Genomic DNA, 16,967 nt, shown 5'->3' with positions numbered 1-16,967 from the left:
AATGTTTCAGTGCAGTGACCCTTCATCAGAACTCAGACACACAGACACAGACAAGCAGGAACTAAATGTAAAGGTCAGCCTGGAAGAATGAATAGCTGCTCATGGGGACCATTAGACACTGAGAATGGGTTGTTTGTGACTGCAGCCCATGTGATGATAAGGCCTGGAGTGTGGACCCTGAGATGCAGCCTGGTCCAATCCAAGAACTGGGTGCCTGTCCCTCTGCCCACAGTAACCTTTCAATGTTAATTGCCCTCAGTGTGGGTCTGTGCGTCGAACGTGACATATCAATATATCGGAGAGCTGCCGTGAAGATGGAGAGGGGCTGGTAAATGTCGGGATGCCAATGTCTGTGGATGATGGGTGTGTGTGTGAATAATGCCTGTGGATCATTCCCTGAGACGCTGTTTGGTGATGAGCAACACGGTGGGTCCTCACAGCCAGCGATGAGCTGAAGTCTCCAGTACCTGCTCTGTCCACCATGTTGAGGATTCACCATGTCCAGCTTGCTTGGCATGTTTGGTAAGACAGGAAGCTGAATGTTAGTCAGTAAGGTTCGGGCAGTAATAAGACATTTAAGAAGTTATAATGCCCCTTAATTCACAATTTGCTGCTGCCCAATGAGAGACCTGCCTCACTGCTCAGCAAATCCATAAAAGATGCAGCGAGATGCTCCCGATACCGGGATAGACCTCAGCGCACTTTTCATCTGATTCCATCACAAATTTGATCTTGGCTCATCACTCAGGCCCCTGTAAGATTCCACCCATAATCTCAGCAGCATTAGCTGTGACAACAGGGGTAGGCCCACATGATCCAGTGGCCAATATTCCCTGACATTCTGGTCAATGTTTCTCCATGATCCTACGTCAGTGACTAAAACTATTCCCTTTCTGGGTCAGAGGGATCGAGTGATCAACATCATTAGCACAATAGAAATGCAAACCTTTTGCTTTCTTAATATTTAGTGAGCAATCCCAAAAATCATTATTAAAAACATCTTTGACACAGCCAGATGTCCAACACAATCTTCAAGGGGATGACCAATGAAATCTGTCCCACATCCACAGAGATACAGAAAATAAATATAAAATATATTGACACACCGTACATAGAACATTGAAAATAGAAAAATACAGCACAGAACAGGCCCTTTGGCCCACGATGTTGTGCCAAGATTTAATTCTAATGTAAAATATAGTAACTTAACCTACACACCCCTCAACTCATGTGTATGTGCAGCAGTCGCTTAAATGTCTCCAATGACTCTGCTTCCACCACCACAGCTGGCAATGCATTCCATACCTTCACAACTCTCTGCGTAAAGAACCTAGCTCTGATGTCTCCTTTATACCTTCCCCCTAATATCTTCAAACTATGACTTCTCGTACCAGTCAATCCTACCCTGGGGAAAAGTCTCTGGCTATTGCCTCTACCTATTCTTCTCATTATTTTGTACACCTTGATCAGGTCTCCTCTCTTTCTCCTTCGCTCCAGAGAGAAAAGTCCAAGCTTATTCAACCTTTCTTCATAAGGCAAGCTTTCCAGTCCAGGCAGCATCCTAGTAAACCTTCTTTGCATCCTTTCCAAACCCTCTGTATCTTTCCTATAGTAGGGCGACCTGAACTGGACACAATATTCCAAGTGTGGTCTATTACATATGGATGGATACTGTTATGCCTCACTGAGGGAGCATGTTGGAAATCAAGTTGCATTATTCCTTGAGTTGTCACAAAAGTTAGTTTCTCCTGAGTTTTAGAGTAAAGAAGACAGAAAGCACAGACTAGTTTCCTGTACTTCATAAGGATTACTATTTATCACACATAAATAGACTCTAATTCCACAGAAAGATGATGGACCATTGAGTTATAACACCATTAGTTAAAACTCTAAGGTGCTCATGAACCAAGTCCCCTTAAAAGCAAGCACACATTGTACACACACGGACACACACACAGACGCACACACACATAGACACACACACACAGACGCACACACGTGTGCGTGCACACACACACAGACACACACACAGGCACAGACATGTGCGCGTGCACGCACACACAGACGCACACACGCGTGCGTGCACACACACAGACACACACACAGAGACACACACACACGTGCGCGTGCACACACAGACATACACACACACACAGAAACTAAACATCAATTTTTGAGTGGAAGGAACACACAGAAAACAGTTTCGTCGATCCCTGTTCGCGGGATCCGCTGAGATGATTCTTGTGCTGATCAGAATGCTGCTTCTCCAGATGCTGTCACTGGTTTACTAGAGATACAGTGTGTGGTTTATAAATGGTCTGACTTACTCATTAAAGGTTAGAACTTACTGCAACTGCTGAAGGAAAAGACAATCAGTTGGTTATCCTCAGGTTTAAAGTAGCTTTTACAGCCGGGAACAGAGCTGATGATGAACAGTTCCTGAGATGGTGGAGGTCGGATGGCTTCTCCCTGTCATGTTCATATCCACAAACTGTTCAATTACCTGGGAACCAATCACATAGTCATTGGCAGCAAAACGGTCTTTGTCATTGATTACTGGTCTTTAGTACAAAGACCAATCAGATACTTATTTCTGGCTGAATCGCCATTTGTACATGGGCATGTCTCCAGTTCGTCTGCACCTTCTTCTGCTGCTGTCTGACCCAGCAGCTGTGTAAACAATACTTACAATGAGTGCCAGTTTACTTACTTTCAAAAGTGTGCAGTATCCCTTAAACAATCCTTGGTTTTCAACAATTCTGATGCGTTTCAGTCCACAATTAAAAATACACTAAGATAAAAAGGCACAAATTTTAAAAAAAAATTTAAAAACAATTTTGAAGAATAATAATGCCAAGTTTCTGAGCTGGTAAGTTCCATGACGTTCCTTGAATTTGATCTGAGATACAATGCAACCTCAGTGACACAGGTTCAGTTCTTATTCACTCCTAATGAGTCTTCACCACAGCTACATAGGTTACATCCGCTAGAAAGAGACAGAAATCAAAGCTGATGATAATTATATTTTCAGTTTGAGGGTAAATACAGGAAAGGGGCACATTTACCCAAATATCAGTCCCATCACTATCAGAGTAGTTACAGGAAAGGGAAATACTTACTCCAACAGTTGTACATTTTCCCCCTCATTATCTTTATGACGCTCATAAACACATTGGGAGAGACAAGCTTTTTGAGAGACAGTCAAGTATCATCCAATGGGATAGTGGAGAGTCTGTTTGCTTTCTGATTGGTGGAGTAAAGCAACACCCTAATGAAGATGAACAGATCGTCGGGCCAATGAGGGAATGGGGCTTTAAGGTCATGTGATTAAATCTCCATCACGGCGCCATCCAAAGTTAGGGTCTCAAATAACAAGGAAATGGATCACCCAGGCCCAACTAGCACTGTCCCACACACCAGAGAATGGGCTTCAGGGATTGGGAAATGAGAAAGAATTAGGATTAGGATTCTAAAAGGACAAAACTGACTCACTCTCTTCTGAATCAGCAACCAGGAGAGTCTTGCCACCTTGAACTGAAAGAGAACAGTCCGTTAGTGAGGAGGATGTATTTTAAATGTTTAGAAACATCACTATGTGGAAAAAAAGTATGTAGCTGGTTACCTTTTCTGTTGCTGTCAAACACGATGCTGGCATAGGTACAGGAATCAGGCTGAGCTGTAATACAAACAGTATCCACTTTGAAACTGCCTTACTGCATCAGCTTTCTGACTCTAGAATCAAAGAATCGTACAGAATCCTGGATTCACATCACAGCTTTACCATTGGAAAATGTTCGATGAACTGCATGAGAATCAGAAATCAAACCCTATTCAGAGTTATTCGGACGGGTGGTGTTTCAACACGCATGTATTAAGGAGCGACTTCAGAGGGGGAAAGAGAGTTGGAGAAGTTTGGACAGGGATTCTCACAGTCTTGGAGATTGAAAATTAGACCCCAGTGATGTTACTATTACTGTCCGGTGAAACCACCACCACACATCTCTCTCTAATGAGTGTAGATTAGAGTGGTGCTGGAAAAGCACAGCAGGTCAGGCAGCATCTGAGGAACAGGAAAATCGACATTTCGGGCAAAAGCCCTTCATCACTCTAATCTAGACTCTGATTTCCAGGATCTGCAGTCCTTACGTTTGCCTAGCTTTTCCTCTCTAATGAGAGAACAGCCCAATGCCCTATGGGACTATGGTGAGTTTATGTTTACAGGAAGGGATATGGAGGGGCCAGATTTGGAAATATTGTGAGTATATAAGGATGACAGACCCAATACTGTGGAAGAATTTGAACCTGAGAAGGATAATCTTTAATTTTATGCCTTTTTCAACTCATGAGCCGTTCTGGGCACCACACCTTGGGAAGGACATTCTGACCTGAGAAAGAGTGTGGTGCAGAATGATGACTTCAGGTCTCACAGAGTTAAATTACAAGGTGTGGGATCACAAATTATGTTTGTATCCTGTTGCACTGGAAGGGTTGGGGATGAAGTTGATTGAAGTTCTCAAGAAAAGAAGAGCATAAACGATCTTTCCACATTCTCCAAGTCGGGAAGTCTCAGATGCCTTCCCATGAGGGTTCCTGATTCCATGATTCCCAACCCTATCCCAGGGTTTCCAATTTTCCCACAGTCCCATGGTTCAGGTTACAAACCCTGCACCCAGCACTCTGAGCCAATCCCCTCCATTGCAGAGGGAAACACATCCTGCTCCTCCACAATGTACATCCAGTCGGTCCATGATTTTAAAGAATCACGGTTCCCAGTGTCTCAGAGATATTGTGGATCACAGTTTACATGAGGGAACTTATTGGGAGTTAAATTCAAAGTGTGCCCCTTGCTAAGGCATACCTTTTATGCTACCCCTTCCATAACCCACTTACCATCCCCTCACCATGCTACAATGTGGCACATTGATGCCCATTGCCAGGTATTTCAAGTGAGTAATACTTTCCTGGAGGTATTTTCCAAACACAATTATTAGAGATATTATTACACACCTCTGGATCAAGTGGGACTTCACGGAGGCCTCCTGGCTTTGAAGGAGGGACATTACCACTGTACCACAAGACCCCTAATGGTCTTAATCATAGAGTCATAGAAATGTAGAGCACAGTAAAAGGCCCTTTGGCCCATTGAGTCCATGCTGGTCAAAACCAACCATCTACCCATTCCAATTCTATTATCCAGCAGTTGCCCCGATGCCTTTTACATCGACATTGCAAGTGCACACCTAAACAGGTCTTAAACATTATGAGGGTTTCATGTCTGTGTCACCCTTAAAAGCAATGACTTCCAGATACCCACCATCCTCCGAGTGAAAAGGTTTCCCTCACATCTCCAATAAACCTCTAACATTCATCAAAGATCCTGAGCCATCACCTTCCCAACCCACTACCACCTCCAGCTAAACGTTCAGTGGCAGCAGATAAATGGGAACACCACCACCTGCAAATTCCCCTCCAAGGCACTCACCATCCTGGCTTGGAAATATATCATCACTCCTTCACTCTTGTTCGGTCAAAATGCTGGAATTCACTCCTGAAAGGCATTATGGGTCTCCCTCCAGCACATGGACTGTAACGGTTTAAGAAGGCAGCTCATTGCCATCTTCTCAAGAGATCAACAAGGAATAGGCAATGAATGCTGGCCAGCCAGTGACATGCATGTTTCATGAATGAATAAAAACAAATGCCCTGCCCCGTACCTTAAATTAATGCCCCATGGTCACTGATCACTCCATCATGGGGAAACCATTTTCAATTCAACCGATTTTATGTCCCTTATAATTTTACGCATCTCAATCATGTCTCCTCTCAATCTCCTCCCTGGAGAAAACAATCTATCCAACTTCTCTTCAGAATTGAAACTCTCCAGCCCAGGTAACATCCTGCTCTGTACCTTCTCCAGATCCCTCCCATAATGTGGATTCCTGAACTTCACACAATTCTTTAGCTGTGACCTAACCAATTTTTCATACAGTTCCAGCATAACCTCACTGCTCTGAATTAAGCTCTATGCTTCAACTAATAAAGGAAAGTATCCCATAGGGTTTTTTATCCACATTATCCACCTGTCCCGATACATTAAGGGGACTGGTGTACATGCACACCAAGGTCGCTCTGATCCTTGGTATATCCCAGGGTCCTATTGCTCATTAAGTCTTCCCTTACCTTTTCTGTCCTGCCCAAGTGTATCACCTCACGCTTATCCAGGTTGAATACTGTTTGCTACTGATCAGTCTATCTGACCAGTCTGTATAGATCATCTTGTTGTCTAAGGCTATCCTCCTCAATATTTACTACCCCAACTATTTGTTTATCATCTGGGACCATATTGATCAAACCTTCTTCATTCAAGTCTAAATCATTTACGAAAAACCACAAATAGCAAGGGCCCCAACAGTGACCCCTGTGGGATCCCACTGGACACACACTTCCAGTCACAAAAATGCCCCTCGACCATCACCCTCTGTTTCCTGCCAGTCAGCAAATTGTTCATCCAATTTACCAAATTTCCTTGGATCCCATGGGCTCTCACCTTTGCTGTCGTTCTACCATGTGGAACCTGGTCAAAAGTCTTGCCGAAGTCCAAGAAGACACAAGAACATAAGAACTAGGATCAGGAGAGGGCTATCTGACCCCTCGAGGAGAATGTGAGGACTGCGGATGCTGGAGATTAGAGTCGAAGAGTGTGGAGCTGGAAAAGCACAGCCATCAGGCAGCATCTGAGATGCAGGAGAGTCGTCATTTTGGGAAGAAGCCTTCCATCAGGAAGAAAGATCCTTCCTGATGAATGGCTTATACTCGAAATGTCAATTCTCCTGCACCACAGATGCTACCTATCTGGCCCCTCAAGCCTGCTCCATTATTCAATAAGATCTCTTTTAAAATCTATCTCCCTTTGCATTAAAAAGATGGCATCAAATTCATTCCCCTGGTCACATCTGGTCACCTCTTCAAAAACATTCAGGGAAGTTGTTAAGATATAACTTCCTGAACAAATCCATGTTCGTGATTGATCCCTGTTCCTCCAAATGCAGGTCCATTCTGTCCCTCAGAATTACTTCGAACAGTTTCCACACCACTGAGTATAGACTGAGAGAAAGTGAGGACTGCACATGCTGGAGAGTCAGAGTCGAACAGTGTGGCACTGGAAAAGCACAGCAGGTCAGGCAGCATCTGAGGAGCAGGAGGGTCAACGTTTTAGACATAAGTCCTTCATCAGCCTGACCTGCCACACGTTTTGACACAGAGTTTAGACTGACTAGCCTGAAGCTTCCTGGTTTATCCCTTGTTCCCATCTTGAGGTACCACACTGGCTGTCCTCCTGTCCTCCAGCACCTCTCCTGCAGCCGGAGAGGAATGGAAAATTATTTCCAAAGCCCCTGCTATTTTCTCCCCTGCCTCACTCAACAACCTGAGATACATTTCATCTTGCCCTGGAGATTTATCTCCTTTTTGCTGCCCATACCACTCAGCAGTTCCTCTCTATGTTAATTTCTTTAATCTTGTCACAGACTATCTCCCTGATTTCTACACCAAAATCATCCCTCTCACGCCTGAACACCAACATAAAGTTGTCAATTACAGCCTGACGTACATCCTCTGGGTTCAAGTTTCAATTACAACCATGGTCTTTGTTGTCTTTTTACCATGAATATTCCTTAAATATTTTGGATGCTTCTTTTTATTACCTGTCAGTATACTTTCATATTTCCTTTTAGCATTCCGAATCTCCACTTTAATTTCCTACTTGCACATTTTATAATCCTCCAGAAATCACTACTGTTTTGAATTCTCAGTGTCTGCCATAAGCCTCCCTTTTCCCTTCATCCAATGCTGTGTATTCCTCAGTGTTCAAGGTTCACTGGATTTGTTGGTCCCACCCTTTAGCCCCAACTCTCCTTATTTCCTTCTTCAATGCATCCCATTGCATACCTGGTCTGGTATACATGTGTCTTCAGTCCCACAAAAGGACACTGGTGTAAGGTACAGTAATTGTTGAAGAATGAGAGGGGCTGTCAGTGAGCAGATTTATACAGGGCTGCAAGGTGCCACATGCTCAAAGAGGAAGCCAATGTCATCAGGAAGTGATGGAAAGCAGCAGCCAGTCTCAAAGATTGCACTGCAGCAAGTCTGCATTTAGAAACATTGTACAGGATGAATTACCATTTACTTTGGTAAATGGAGGGTACAGAAACAGATATTTTAATATAAAGAAACAGAGATTTGCCTCCTCTGACTCATCGAGGTGAGGAAGCACATTGTTGGGAGCTTGTACAGAATCTTTGGATTCTGTTTCGTCACAGGACAGATCCCAGAGCACTGGAGAAGAGCCAACATTGTCCCTTTATTTGAGGGTAACAGGGATAATACAGGAACTTACAGGCTGGTGAGCCTTACGTCCGTGGTACGGAAAATATTGGAGTAGATTCTTAATGACTGGCTATACTCAATTTGAAAAAAATATCTGCTTATTAACACGAGGCAACATGGCTTTGTGCAGGAAGGTCATGTCACAGAAACTTGATTCAGCCTTTTGAGCAAATTTCATGATTGACAACGACAGGGTGATAGATATTGTCCACATGGACTTTCATAAGGCCTTTGACAAAGTTTTTCAACTTTGCGGAGAGGTAGTAAGATGGATGCAGAATTGGCTTAGTCATAGAAGACAGAGAGTAGTGGTGGAAGGGTGTTTTTCTGACTGGAAATCTGTGACCATTGGTGATCCACAGGAGTCAGTGTTGGGACCCCTGTTAGTTCACAACATTTATAAATATTTTGGAGAATATTGTAGGTGGTATGATTAGTAAGTTTGCAGATGACACAAAGATTGAGGGAGCTTTGGATAGTGAGGAAGATTGCCAGAGGATACAGCAGGACATATAAAGGTTGTAGACTTGGGCACAGAAATGGCTGCTGAAATTTAATTTGTAGAGACATGTGGTGGTGCATAAGGTCTAATGCAAGAGGGAAGTATACAGTAAATGGTACAACCCTTAGAAGCATTGAAGAGATCTAGGGTAACTTACTCACTCCTGGTTCAGTCCTTCCCTCACTCCTGCTGCAGGCCTTCCCTCACTCCTGGTTCAGGCCTTCCTTCACTCCTGCTGTGGCCCTCCCTTAATTCCTGACATCTCACTGCAATTATATCGATCTTTGGTGAGATCCCTCTGGAATGTGGTGAACGGATCGGATTTCCATATCAACAAAAAGATTCACTTGTTACAGAGTGAGTGTCATACACTGTCTTGAACCAGGGAATACAGTCTCAGAATGAGGGATAGGTGGTTGGAACTGAGATGAGAGGGAATTGATTGTTTCGAAGCAGCTAATCTTGGGAATTCTCTCATCAGAGAGCTGTGGAAGCTTAACCATTGAGTATGTTCATGAATGAGATTGATAGATTTCCCGGCATTAAAAACATTGAGGGGTAAGGGGATAGTGCAGGAAAGTGGTGTTGAACTACAAGCTCAGACATGATCCTCTTGAATGGTGGAGCATCTTGTCCTGGTGTCAGGATTAAACACTGCCCAGATAGAAATCTCTTTAACCTCAGTCTCATCCATGCTAATAATAAAATGACCACAACAGACCCACATAAGATGCAGTATGCACTGATAACATCACTGGCTCTGCCCATCACTGCCAGTCTCAGTCCAGCCCACAAGTGACCACTAGGGCACTCTGCTTCTCAATACCTTTTGGGAAGAGATCCAACACTCGATCAGCTGAGACAGCTCAAACTTCATAAACTATGGCAGTGACTGTTTGACAACAAAGCTCTCCACAAGGCAGCAAAAAGTCCTTGCTTTCATCATCAGTCTGTGTAAATGTTGGGAGACCCACAATGCCACTGGGGAGGGAATTCCAGGATTGTGACCCAGTGACAGTGAGTGAACGACAATATATTTCCATGTTGGTACCGAGTGCTTGGCTTGGAAGGGAACTTGGAGGTGGTGGTGATCCCATGTAACTGCAGTAACGAACAGGAATGCAGTGACTGCATCCTCATGGTCAGGAAACTGAACAGCGTTTGGACACATTCCCTGTTCTTCTAAAGACACAAACTTCAAAAGCTTTTGCCTCTGTATTTTTTAATCATTTCATTGTTTGAGTGTGTTTAGGACTTCTTCAATTCATTAACCAACTACTGCAGCTTGTGAACATTTGTTCACCTTGCAGGATGTTTTATAATGTTTCAATTCACAATCACCTTGTTAAATACAAATGGTTCTGAGACTCAGAGCTCATTAAGGGGTGGCACGGTGGCACAGTGGTTAGCACTGCTGCCTCACAGCGCCAGGGACCTGGGTTCAATTCCCACCTCGGGCAACTGTCTGTGTGGAGTTTGCACATTCTCCCTGTGTCTGCGTGGGTTTCCTCCAAGTGCTCCAATGTCCTCCCACAGTCCAAAGATGTGCAGGTTAGGTGAATTGGCCATACTCAATTGCCCGTAGTGTTTGTTGAAAGGAGTAAATGTAGGGGAATGGGTCTGGGTGAGTTGCTCTTTGGAGGATCGGTGTGGACTGGGTGTGCCGAAAGGCCTGTTTCCACACTGTAAGTAATCTAATCTAATTAACTGTTCCAGTCTCTGACAGGTACAGATCATAGTTAACTCTCTCACATCGCACGTGTCTCTTATGGAATGCCACGACAGTGTGGCAGCAAAACAGGAAATATTGTCTTCCCGTTGTACAGTATCAGACATAACAGGAGGAGACCACTCAGCCCCCTGTGCCTGGGCTGGCCCTTTGAAAAAGCTATTGAAATTAGTCACACACCCTGTGTCCTTTCCTGGGTCTGCTGCATTGAGTCTGTCATGTGACCTCTGGTTCTTTCATCAACACCTTTACCTGGATCCATTTACTAACTGACTGTCCTGCCATTGGAAACAGTTTCTCATGACTTGCTTTCAAAAGACTGTTCTTGAATTGGCACAGCCCAATCAAATCTCCCCTGAATCTTCTCTGTTGTAAAGACAACACCAGTTCCTCCAAAGAACTGAAGTCTCTCTTCCCTGGAACCATTCGATTCATCTGCTTTGCACAAAAACATCGTCCTTAAAGGATAGTGCACAGAATTGGTCATTTGTCTCTCGCTGGGCTCGAACTGATGTTTTGGAAATGTCCATCCTTGCTTTTCTACTCCATGTGGCATTCAATAAAAACAAACTTTTCTTTTGCCTCTTTTAATCCATTTCAATGAAACCTCCAAGCTTCAAAGACTTCTCAATGTGCATTTCTGCTAACTTCCTGTTCCTGTAACCATTGTAAAATGACACCATTTATCGCACCTCTCTTTGTTCTTCCTATCATGATGTGTCACTTCACTCTTCCCAGTGTTAACTTTCATTTGGCTGGCCATTTCACCAGCCTATATGCCCCAGAGCCTGTGAGCACTTTCCTCACTCTTCACTGTGGTTTTGAATTTTGTGTCATCTGCAAACATTCGAGTTTGTCCTGTATCCCTGAGTGCAGATCAATCACAAAGATCAAGAAGAGAATTATATCACCAGCTCTGCACACTTCCCTCCAGTCTGAAATAAAACCACAGACCACAGCGCTCTGCTTCCTGGCCCAAAGCCAATTTTCAAACCACACAGCCAGTAACTTTGAACCTCATCTGCTTCAATTTAAAGAAGATAAGTACATCGTACTTCACAGCAGAGGTAAGCCCTATGGCCCATTGAGTTTTCTCCCAATTCATTAAGACCATAACTGATCTGGTTCTGGCTCAGTTCTGCTCGCCTACCTTGTCCCCACTACTCTCGATAAGGCCAAAGGGTGGTAGTCAGACAGCACGTGTTAGCACCGAGGCTATATGGATGAGAGGGATTGATGGGATGGGATGGGGTCATTCATTGACACAAACAGTGAATGAGTTTCATCCTTTGTGTTTTGAATCCAGCCAGGATCACAGCTCTCTCCATGATGTCCATCACTCCTCAGACAGCTGCTCTCACCACATCCTGAGACCCACACTCAGTGCTATGTGCCATCATATACACACTCTTGACCTCTCTCTCCATCAGCACCCCTTCACATTGTCTCAAAGCTGTCCTGAGCCCCAGTTCGACTAAATTCTCCAGCTGATTCACCCAATACCATGTACCCCCACCCCTCTGGAACCTTCCTCCACCCACTGTCCCACTTGTCTCTCCCCATTCTCCTACCTCCACCTCTTGTTGGACATTCACTATCCCTTCTCCGATGCTGAATGTTCTGTACTCAGCAAAGGTCTCAGTTTTAATCACTTTGCACTCCCACCTCACCGAAATTCAGACACGACATGATGTTGATCTCTTCTTCCATTGCCTTTGCCTCTGTGCCCATTTCTTTGGACAGGAGTCCTCTGTCCATCCCACAGACCCCTTCACCCACCTCCAACTCTCTTCCTCCACCTGGACCCCTCCCTCTGGCCTTTAAGCCACACTTGACCTGTTCATTGAGAACTGACACTGGTTTTTGTATTTCTCTGCCCTCCTCCATTCATTCCTATCTCCCACTGGATTGAATACTCTCAGACTGTTCTGTCCACAACAGTCACTCATCTCATCTCAGATCTAGACAAAAGCTCAAAACCATCAAGGTGCAGCCATTTCCCTGTTCTGTTGCTGTCAATCTTGGCACAGAAGCTGGAACTGTCTTGATCTGTAACACAAACAGGAATGATAAGGGGACATTTATTGGTAGGTGTGTTGTTAGGTATCAGCAACAGCTCAGTGGACACCACATACTCCTTGGAGTTAGAAGGCTGTGGGTTCAATTCCCCATTCCAGTGGCTACAACGTAAGATCAATGCTGAGACTTCGGAGCAGTTCGAGTGGAGTGCTGCAATGTCTAAAGTGTTATCTTATGGCTGAGATGTTAACGGTTGCACTGACCTGCTCTCTCAGGTGGGTGTGAACAATTCCACATGCATTACTTCAATGAAGAACAGAGGAGCTCTCTACTGTGTCCTTGTCACTCATCCCTCAACCCAGATCATTGTGTCCTCACCATCACTCAGCCCTCAGTCTGCATCATGAAAATACACAGTTTGCATCATGAAACTGATTAAACACAGTGCTGTTTGTGGGACATTACTCTTCACAAACTGGTTGTTGCATTTCTCATTACAAGAATGAAAATAAATGCATTTATGCCTAACTTTTCATGATCTCAGGGCACTGAATAACCCCTTACAGCAGATGAAGCTCTATTTTTATATTTTCAGTCAACTAATTTCTTACTGCAAGCTGCCCCAAACCCCAATGTGATCATGATGTCATAATCTGGTTAAAGCACTGAACAGGAGAGTTGGATTAGCCTGTATTGATCACAGAGTACAGACATTGGGCAGGGCAGGAACAGTAAACTCAGGGAAAAAGTAGAGAAATATGTGAATGGAGAACCACTGCAGAATTCTACCATGCGGTGGGAAACGGGTCACAAAGGTAGGTACACTCTTACACCATGGAATCAGGAAGGTTAATAAAATGCTATCCTTGAATCAAAGAGGAATTGGATATAAACGTAAACATGTTATTTTAGATACACACAAGGCAGTTCTGAGATCACATCTCAAATGCTGTACATAATGAAGGATATTGGTGCTGGCTCAAAGGAGGTTTCTGAGATTGAGAAGCAGGTTGTCTCATGAGGAGAGGGAGGACAGGCTGGGTCTGTTTCCCCTGGAGTTTAGAATAATGAGGAGCTGTGAGAATGTAAACTTCAGAACTTTGGTAATGATTCAGAGCTTGAACGAATCAACAATGACATTTTTCTGAAATACAGTGGTACTGAGATGAAAGGGACAAGGAGAAACTGTTATCAAGGAATTAAAAGCAACATGTTAATTAGCCATCCCTGAGAAGAAGGAGTCAATGCAACATCAAGGAACTGTTCCTGGGAGACAGGAGAGAGTTAACACTGAATGTAACAAGGAACAAGGGAGCTACTCCTGATAAGAAGGCAAACTACAGAATTAATGACTCAAGAAGAGTAATCAATGTTGTGGTTGAACGAATTGAAATTATCATCAATAATCTCACACCAGAGATTTTACCTGTCCATTGAGAACTGCTAACATTACATGGGTCATTTTAATTTCTCTGCCCTCTTCCATTCACCCATATGTCCCCCAATCTGACTGGTCTCAGGCTGTGGTGTCCACAACAGTCACAAAGTTCATCTGATCCAGGCTCTCCCCACTGCCCTCACAGCCTCCAAGCTCATATTCCCCAATCCTGACCTTCCCACTTCTACCTTCTACCCAAAATCTACAGCTGGACTGCCCGGGCAGACCCAGTGTTCCTGCTTCTTCCTGCCTGAGGGAACTTATCTCTGCTGATCTTGACTGAATTTTCCTCCCCTTGTCCATCCCTTCCCAACTACATCGTGATTCTTTTGTCACTTTATGCCAGTGTCAGAATTACTGGTTAGTGAGCTCCAGCCACCTCCTCTTCACTGGTGTGGCCACCGGTACCCACCTGGGCCCCAGTTATGCCTCTCTCACTGTGGGGCAAGTGGAACATTCCTCATTCCAGGCCTCCTCAGGCCACTCCCACAACTCTTTCTCCTGTATGTCGATGACATCATCAGTGCTGCTTCCTTCTCTCGTCCAGAATTGGAAAAATTGATCAATTTCAGTTCCAATATCCACCCTGTTCCCACCTTCACCTGATCTCTGACTCCTCCCTTCCCTTCCTTGACATCTCTGTTTCTATTTCTGGGGATAGGCTGGCCACCAATATTCATTCCAAACTCACTGACTCCCACAGTTACCTTGACTCCCCATCCTCGCACCTTGCTTCCTGTAAAGACTTTGTTCCATTCTCCCAGTTTCTCCAAGCCCACCACATCTGTCTGATGGGGCCACATTCTGCACAGGGGACCTCCGAAATGTCACGCTTTATCCTCAACCAAGGATTCTCCATCACCACGGTTGACAAGGCCCTCAGCCATGTCCAACCCATCTCCTGCATTTCTGCCCTCATCACTTCCCTTCCCTTGCCTTGCCCTCATCTATCATCGCACCAGCATCCACATCCAGAGCATCATTAACCACCATTTCCACAGCACTCCAGCGGTGCTCAGTGCAAGTTGGAAGAACAGCATCTCATTCTCCACATGGGCACCCTGCAGCCTCCTGGCCTCAGTATTGAGTTCTAAATAATTTTACGGCCAGAACATACCATTCCATGTGCTTTATCCATCCTCACATCTCAGACCCTGTCATGACATGAGTTGTTTTCAGCACAGCCAAACCATTTTCACCAACTTATTGTCCCCACTATCAGCTTTTTATTCTCCCTGGCATCCTTTTGATGATCTGACTTCCATTCATTCTCTCTGGGCTCCATCTCAGCCTATCTGCTCACTCCTTTTCCCCTCCCCCACCACCTGTCTTTACTATAGATACCACTTTTCCCCAGCTTCAGACAGTTCTGAAGAAGGATCACTGGATTTGAAATTTTAACTCTGGTTTCTCTCCACAGGTGCTGCCAGACCTGCTGAGTTTCTCCAGCAATTTCTCTTGATTTATATTGGAAGGTTTCCCGAACAAGAGGAGGAGGCTATTCAGCCCATTGTATATGTGTTGATTGATAAAGAGCTCTCTAGAACATCCCTCTGCCCAGCTCCTGGTCCATAGCTCTGGAGACTCATGTTTTTAAAAATCCTTATCCAAGTGAGTTTTAGATGTTGGAGTCAAAAAGGGTGGTGCTGGAAAAGCACAGCCGGTCAGGCAGCATCTGAGGAGCAGAAGAGTCATTCCTGATGAAGAGTTTATACTTGAAACATCGACTCTCCTGCCTCTCGGATGCTGCCTAACAAGCTGTGCTTTTCCAGGACCACACAGTTTGACTCTGAGTTCCAGCATCTGCAGTCCACACTTTCTCCTGGGTTTTAGATGTGTTGACGTTTCCTGTCTCTCTAAACATAGAATACAGACCATGGAACAGTACAGTGCAGGAACATGGCCTTTGGTCCACCATGTCAGTGCAAACCATGATACCATTCTAAACTAATCTCATTTCCCAGAACATGGTCCATCCCTCTCTGTTCCTGTTGTTCATGGGCCTGTCTAAATGGGTCTTAAATGTTGCTAACATATCTGCTTCTATCACCTCCCCTGGTAGCCTGTTCCAGACATCTACCATTCTTTTTGTTAAAAGCTATCCTCACAAATCACCCTTAAATTTTTCCTCATTCACCTTAAATTTATGCCGCTTGTATATGACATCTCCACTCTTTGAAAACAAAACTGACTGTCCCCCCTATCCCTGCCTCTCATAAATTTATGTATTTCTGTCAGGTCTCCCCTCACCCACCAATACTCTCACAAAAGTAAATCCAGGTTTGACCAAGTTCTCCTGATAGTTAACGCACACCAAATCAGGGAACATCCTGCTAAATCTCTTCTGCACCTTTGTTTTGTGCACATGTACCCCTAAGTCCCTTCATGTTGTAGCTTTCTTCCATTTCTTTTCTCCAGACCTGCTGAGTTTGTCTGTTTGTTTCTCAATCATGACACCTACATACATGTCCAAACCTTGATAGAACCTGAACACTGAGGGAACTAGTTCTGAGTGGCACTCGGAACAGCATCGCAGTCACAAAACTACCCACTCACAATAACTCAATGTCTCCTGCTTTGGATCAATCTGGACACTTTCCCCTGGATCCCATGAACCTGTGATTTTGTGACCAGTCTGCCTTGTGGAACTTTACCAAACACCTTGCTAACATCTGCATTGATGGTCAATATCAAACACCCAATCAACCATCCTTCAATACTCCTTAAAAATTCAATCACGTTTATCAGACCCGACCACCCTTCAACAATCGTCTTCTGAGGGAATGGTACTGGGTCAGACTCACATCATGAAGACCTCATCAGGGGAGAATTCAAGGTCAGTTAAAACTGAACTGGGAGTTCTCATTTGGGATGATTCTCTTACGGTGGCCAGG

At 44.4% G+C, this 16,967-nt stretch overlaps 1 protein-coding gene across 1 annotated transcript in view; it reads right to left on the bottom strand.

Moving 5' to 3' along the window:
- Positions 1-967: 967 nt before the first annotated feature.
- LOC122546083 (uncharacterized) overlaps positions 968-16,967 on the bottom strand; it is a 69,071-nt gene continuing 53,071 nt past the window's right edge. The window contains exons 11-13 of the mRNA XM_087974844.1: positions 3,623-3,676; positions 3,493-3,534; positions 968-2,986 (exon numbers count right to left, since the gene is read on the bottom strand). Of these exons, the coding sequence (XP_087830970.1) occupies positions 2,949-2,986; positions 3,493-3,534; positions 3,623-3,676 (134 nt within the window). The 3' untranslated portion in view covers positions 968-2,948. The remainder of the gene's footprint in view (positions 2,987-3,492; positions 3,535-3,622; positions 3,677-16,967) is intronic.

This window comes from Chiloscyllium plagiosum, unplaced genomic scaffold, assembly GCF_037043375.1.
Source record: "Chiloscyllium plagiosum isolate Xiang-an unplaced genomic scaffold, Cpla_swu_hap1 HiC_scaffold_2, whole genome shotgun sequence".
Taxonomy (NCBI): Eukaryota; Metazoa; Chordata; class Chondrichthyes; order Orectolobiformes; family Hemiscylliidae; genus Chiloscyllium; species Chiloscyllium plagiosum.
The sequence above is the reverse complement of the archived record's forward strand: the minus strand, read 5'-3'. Positions and strand labels throughout refer to the sequence as shown.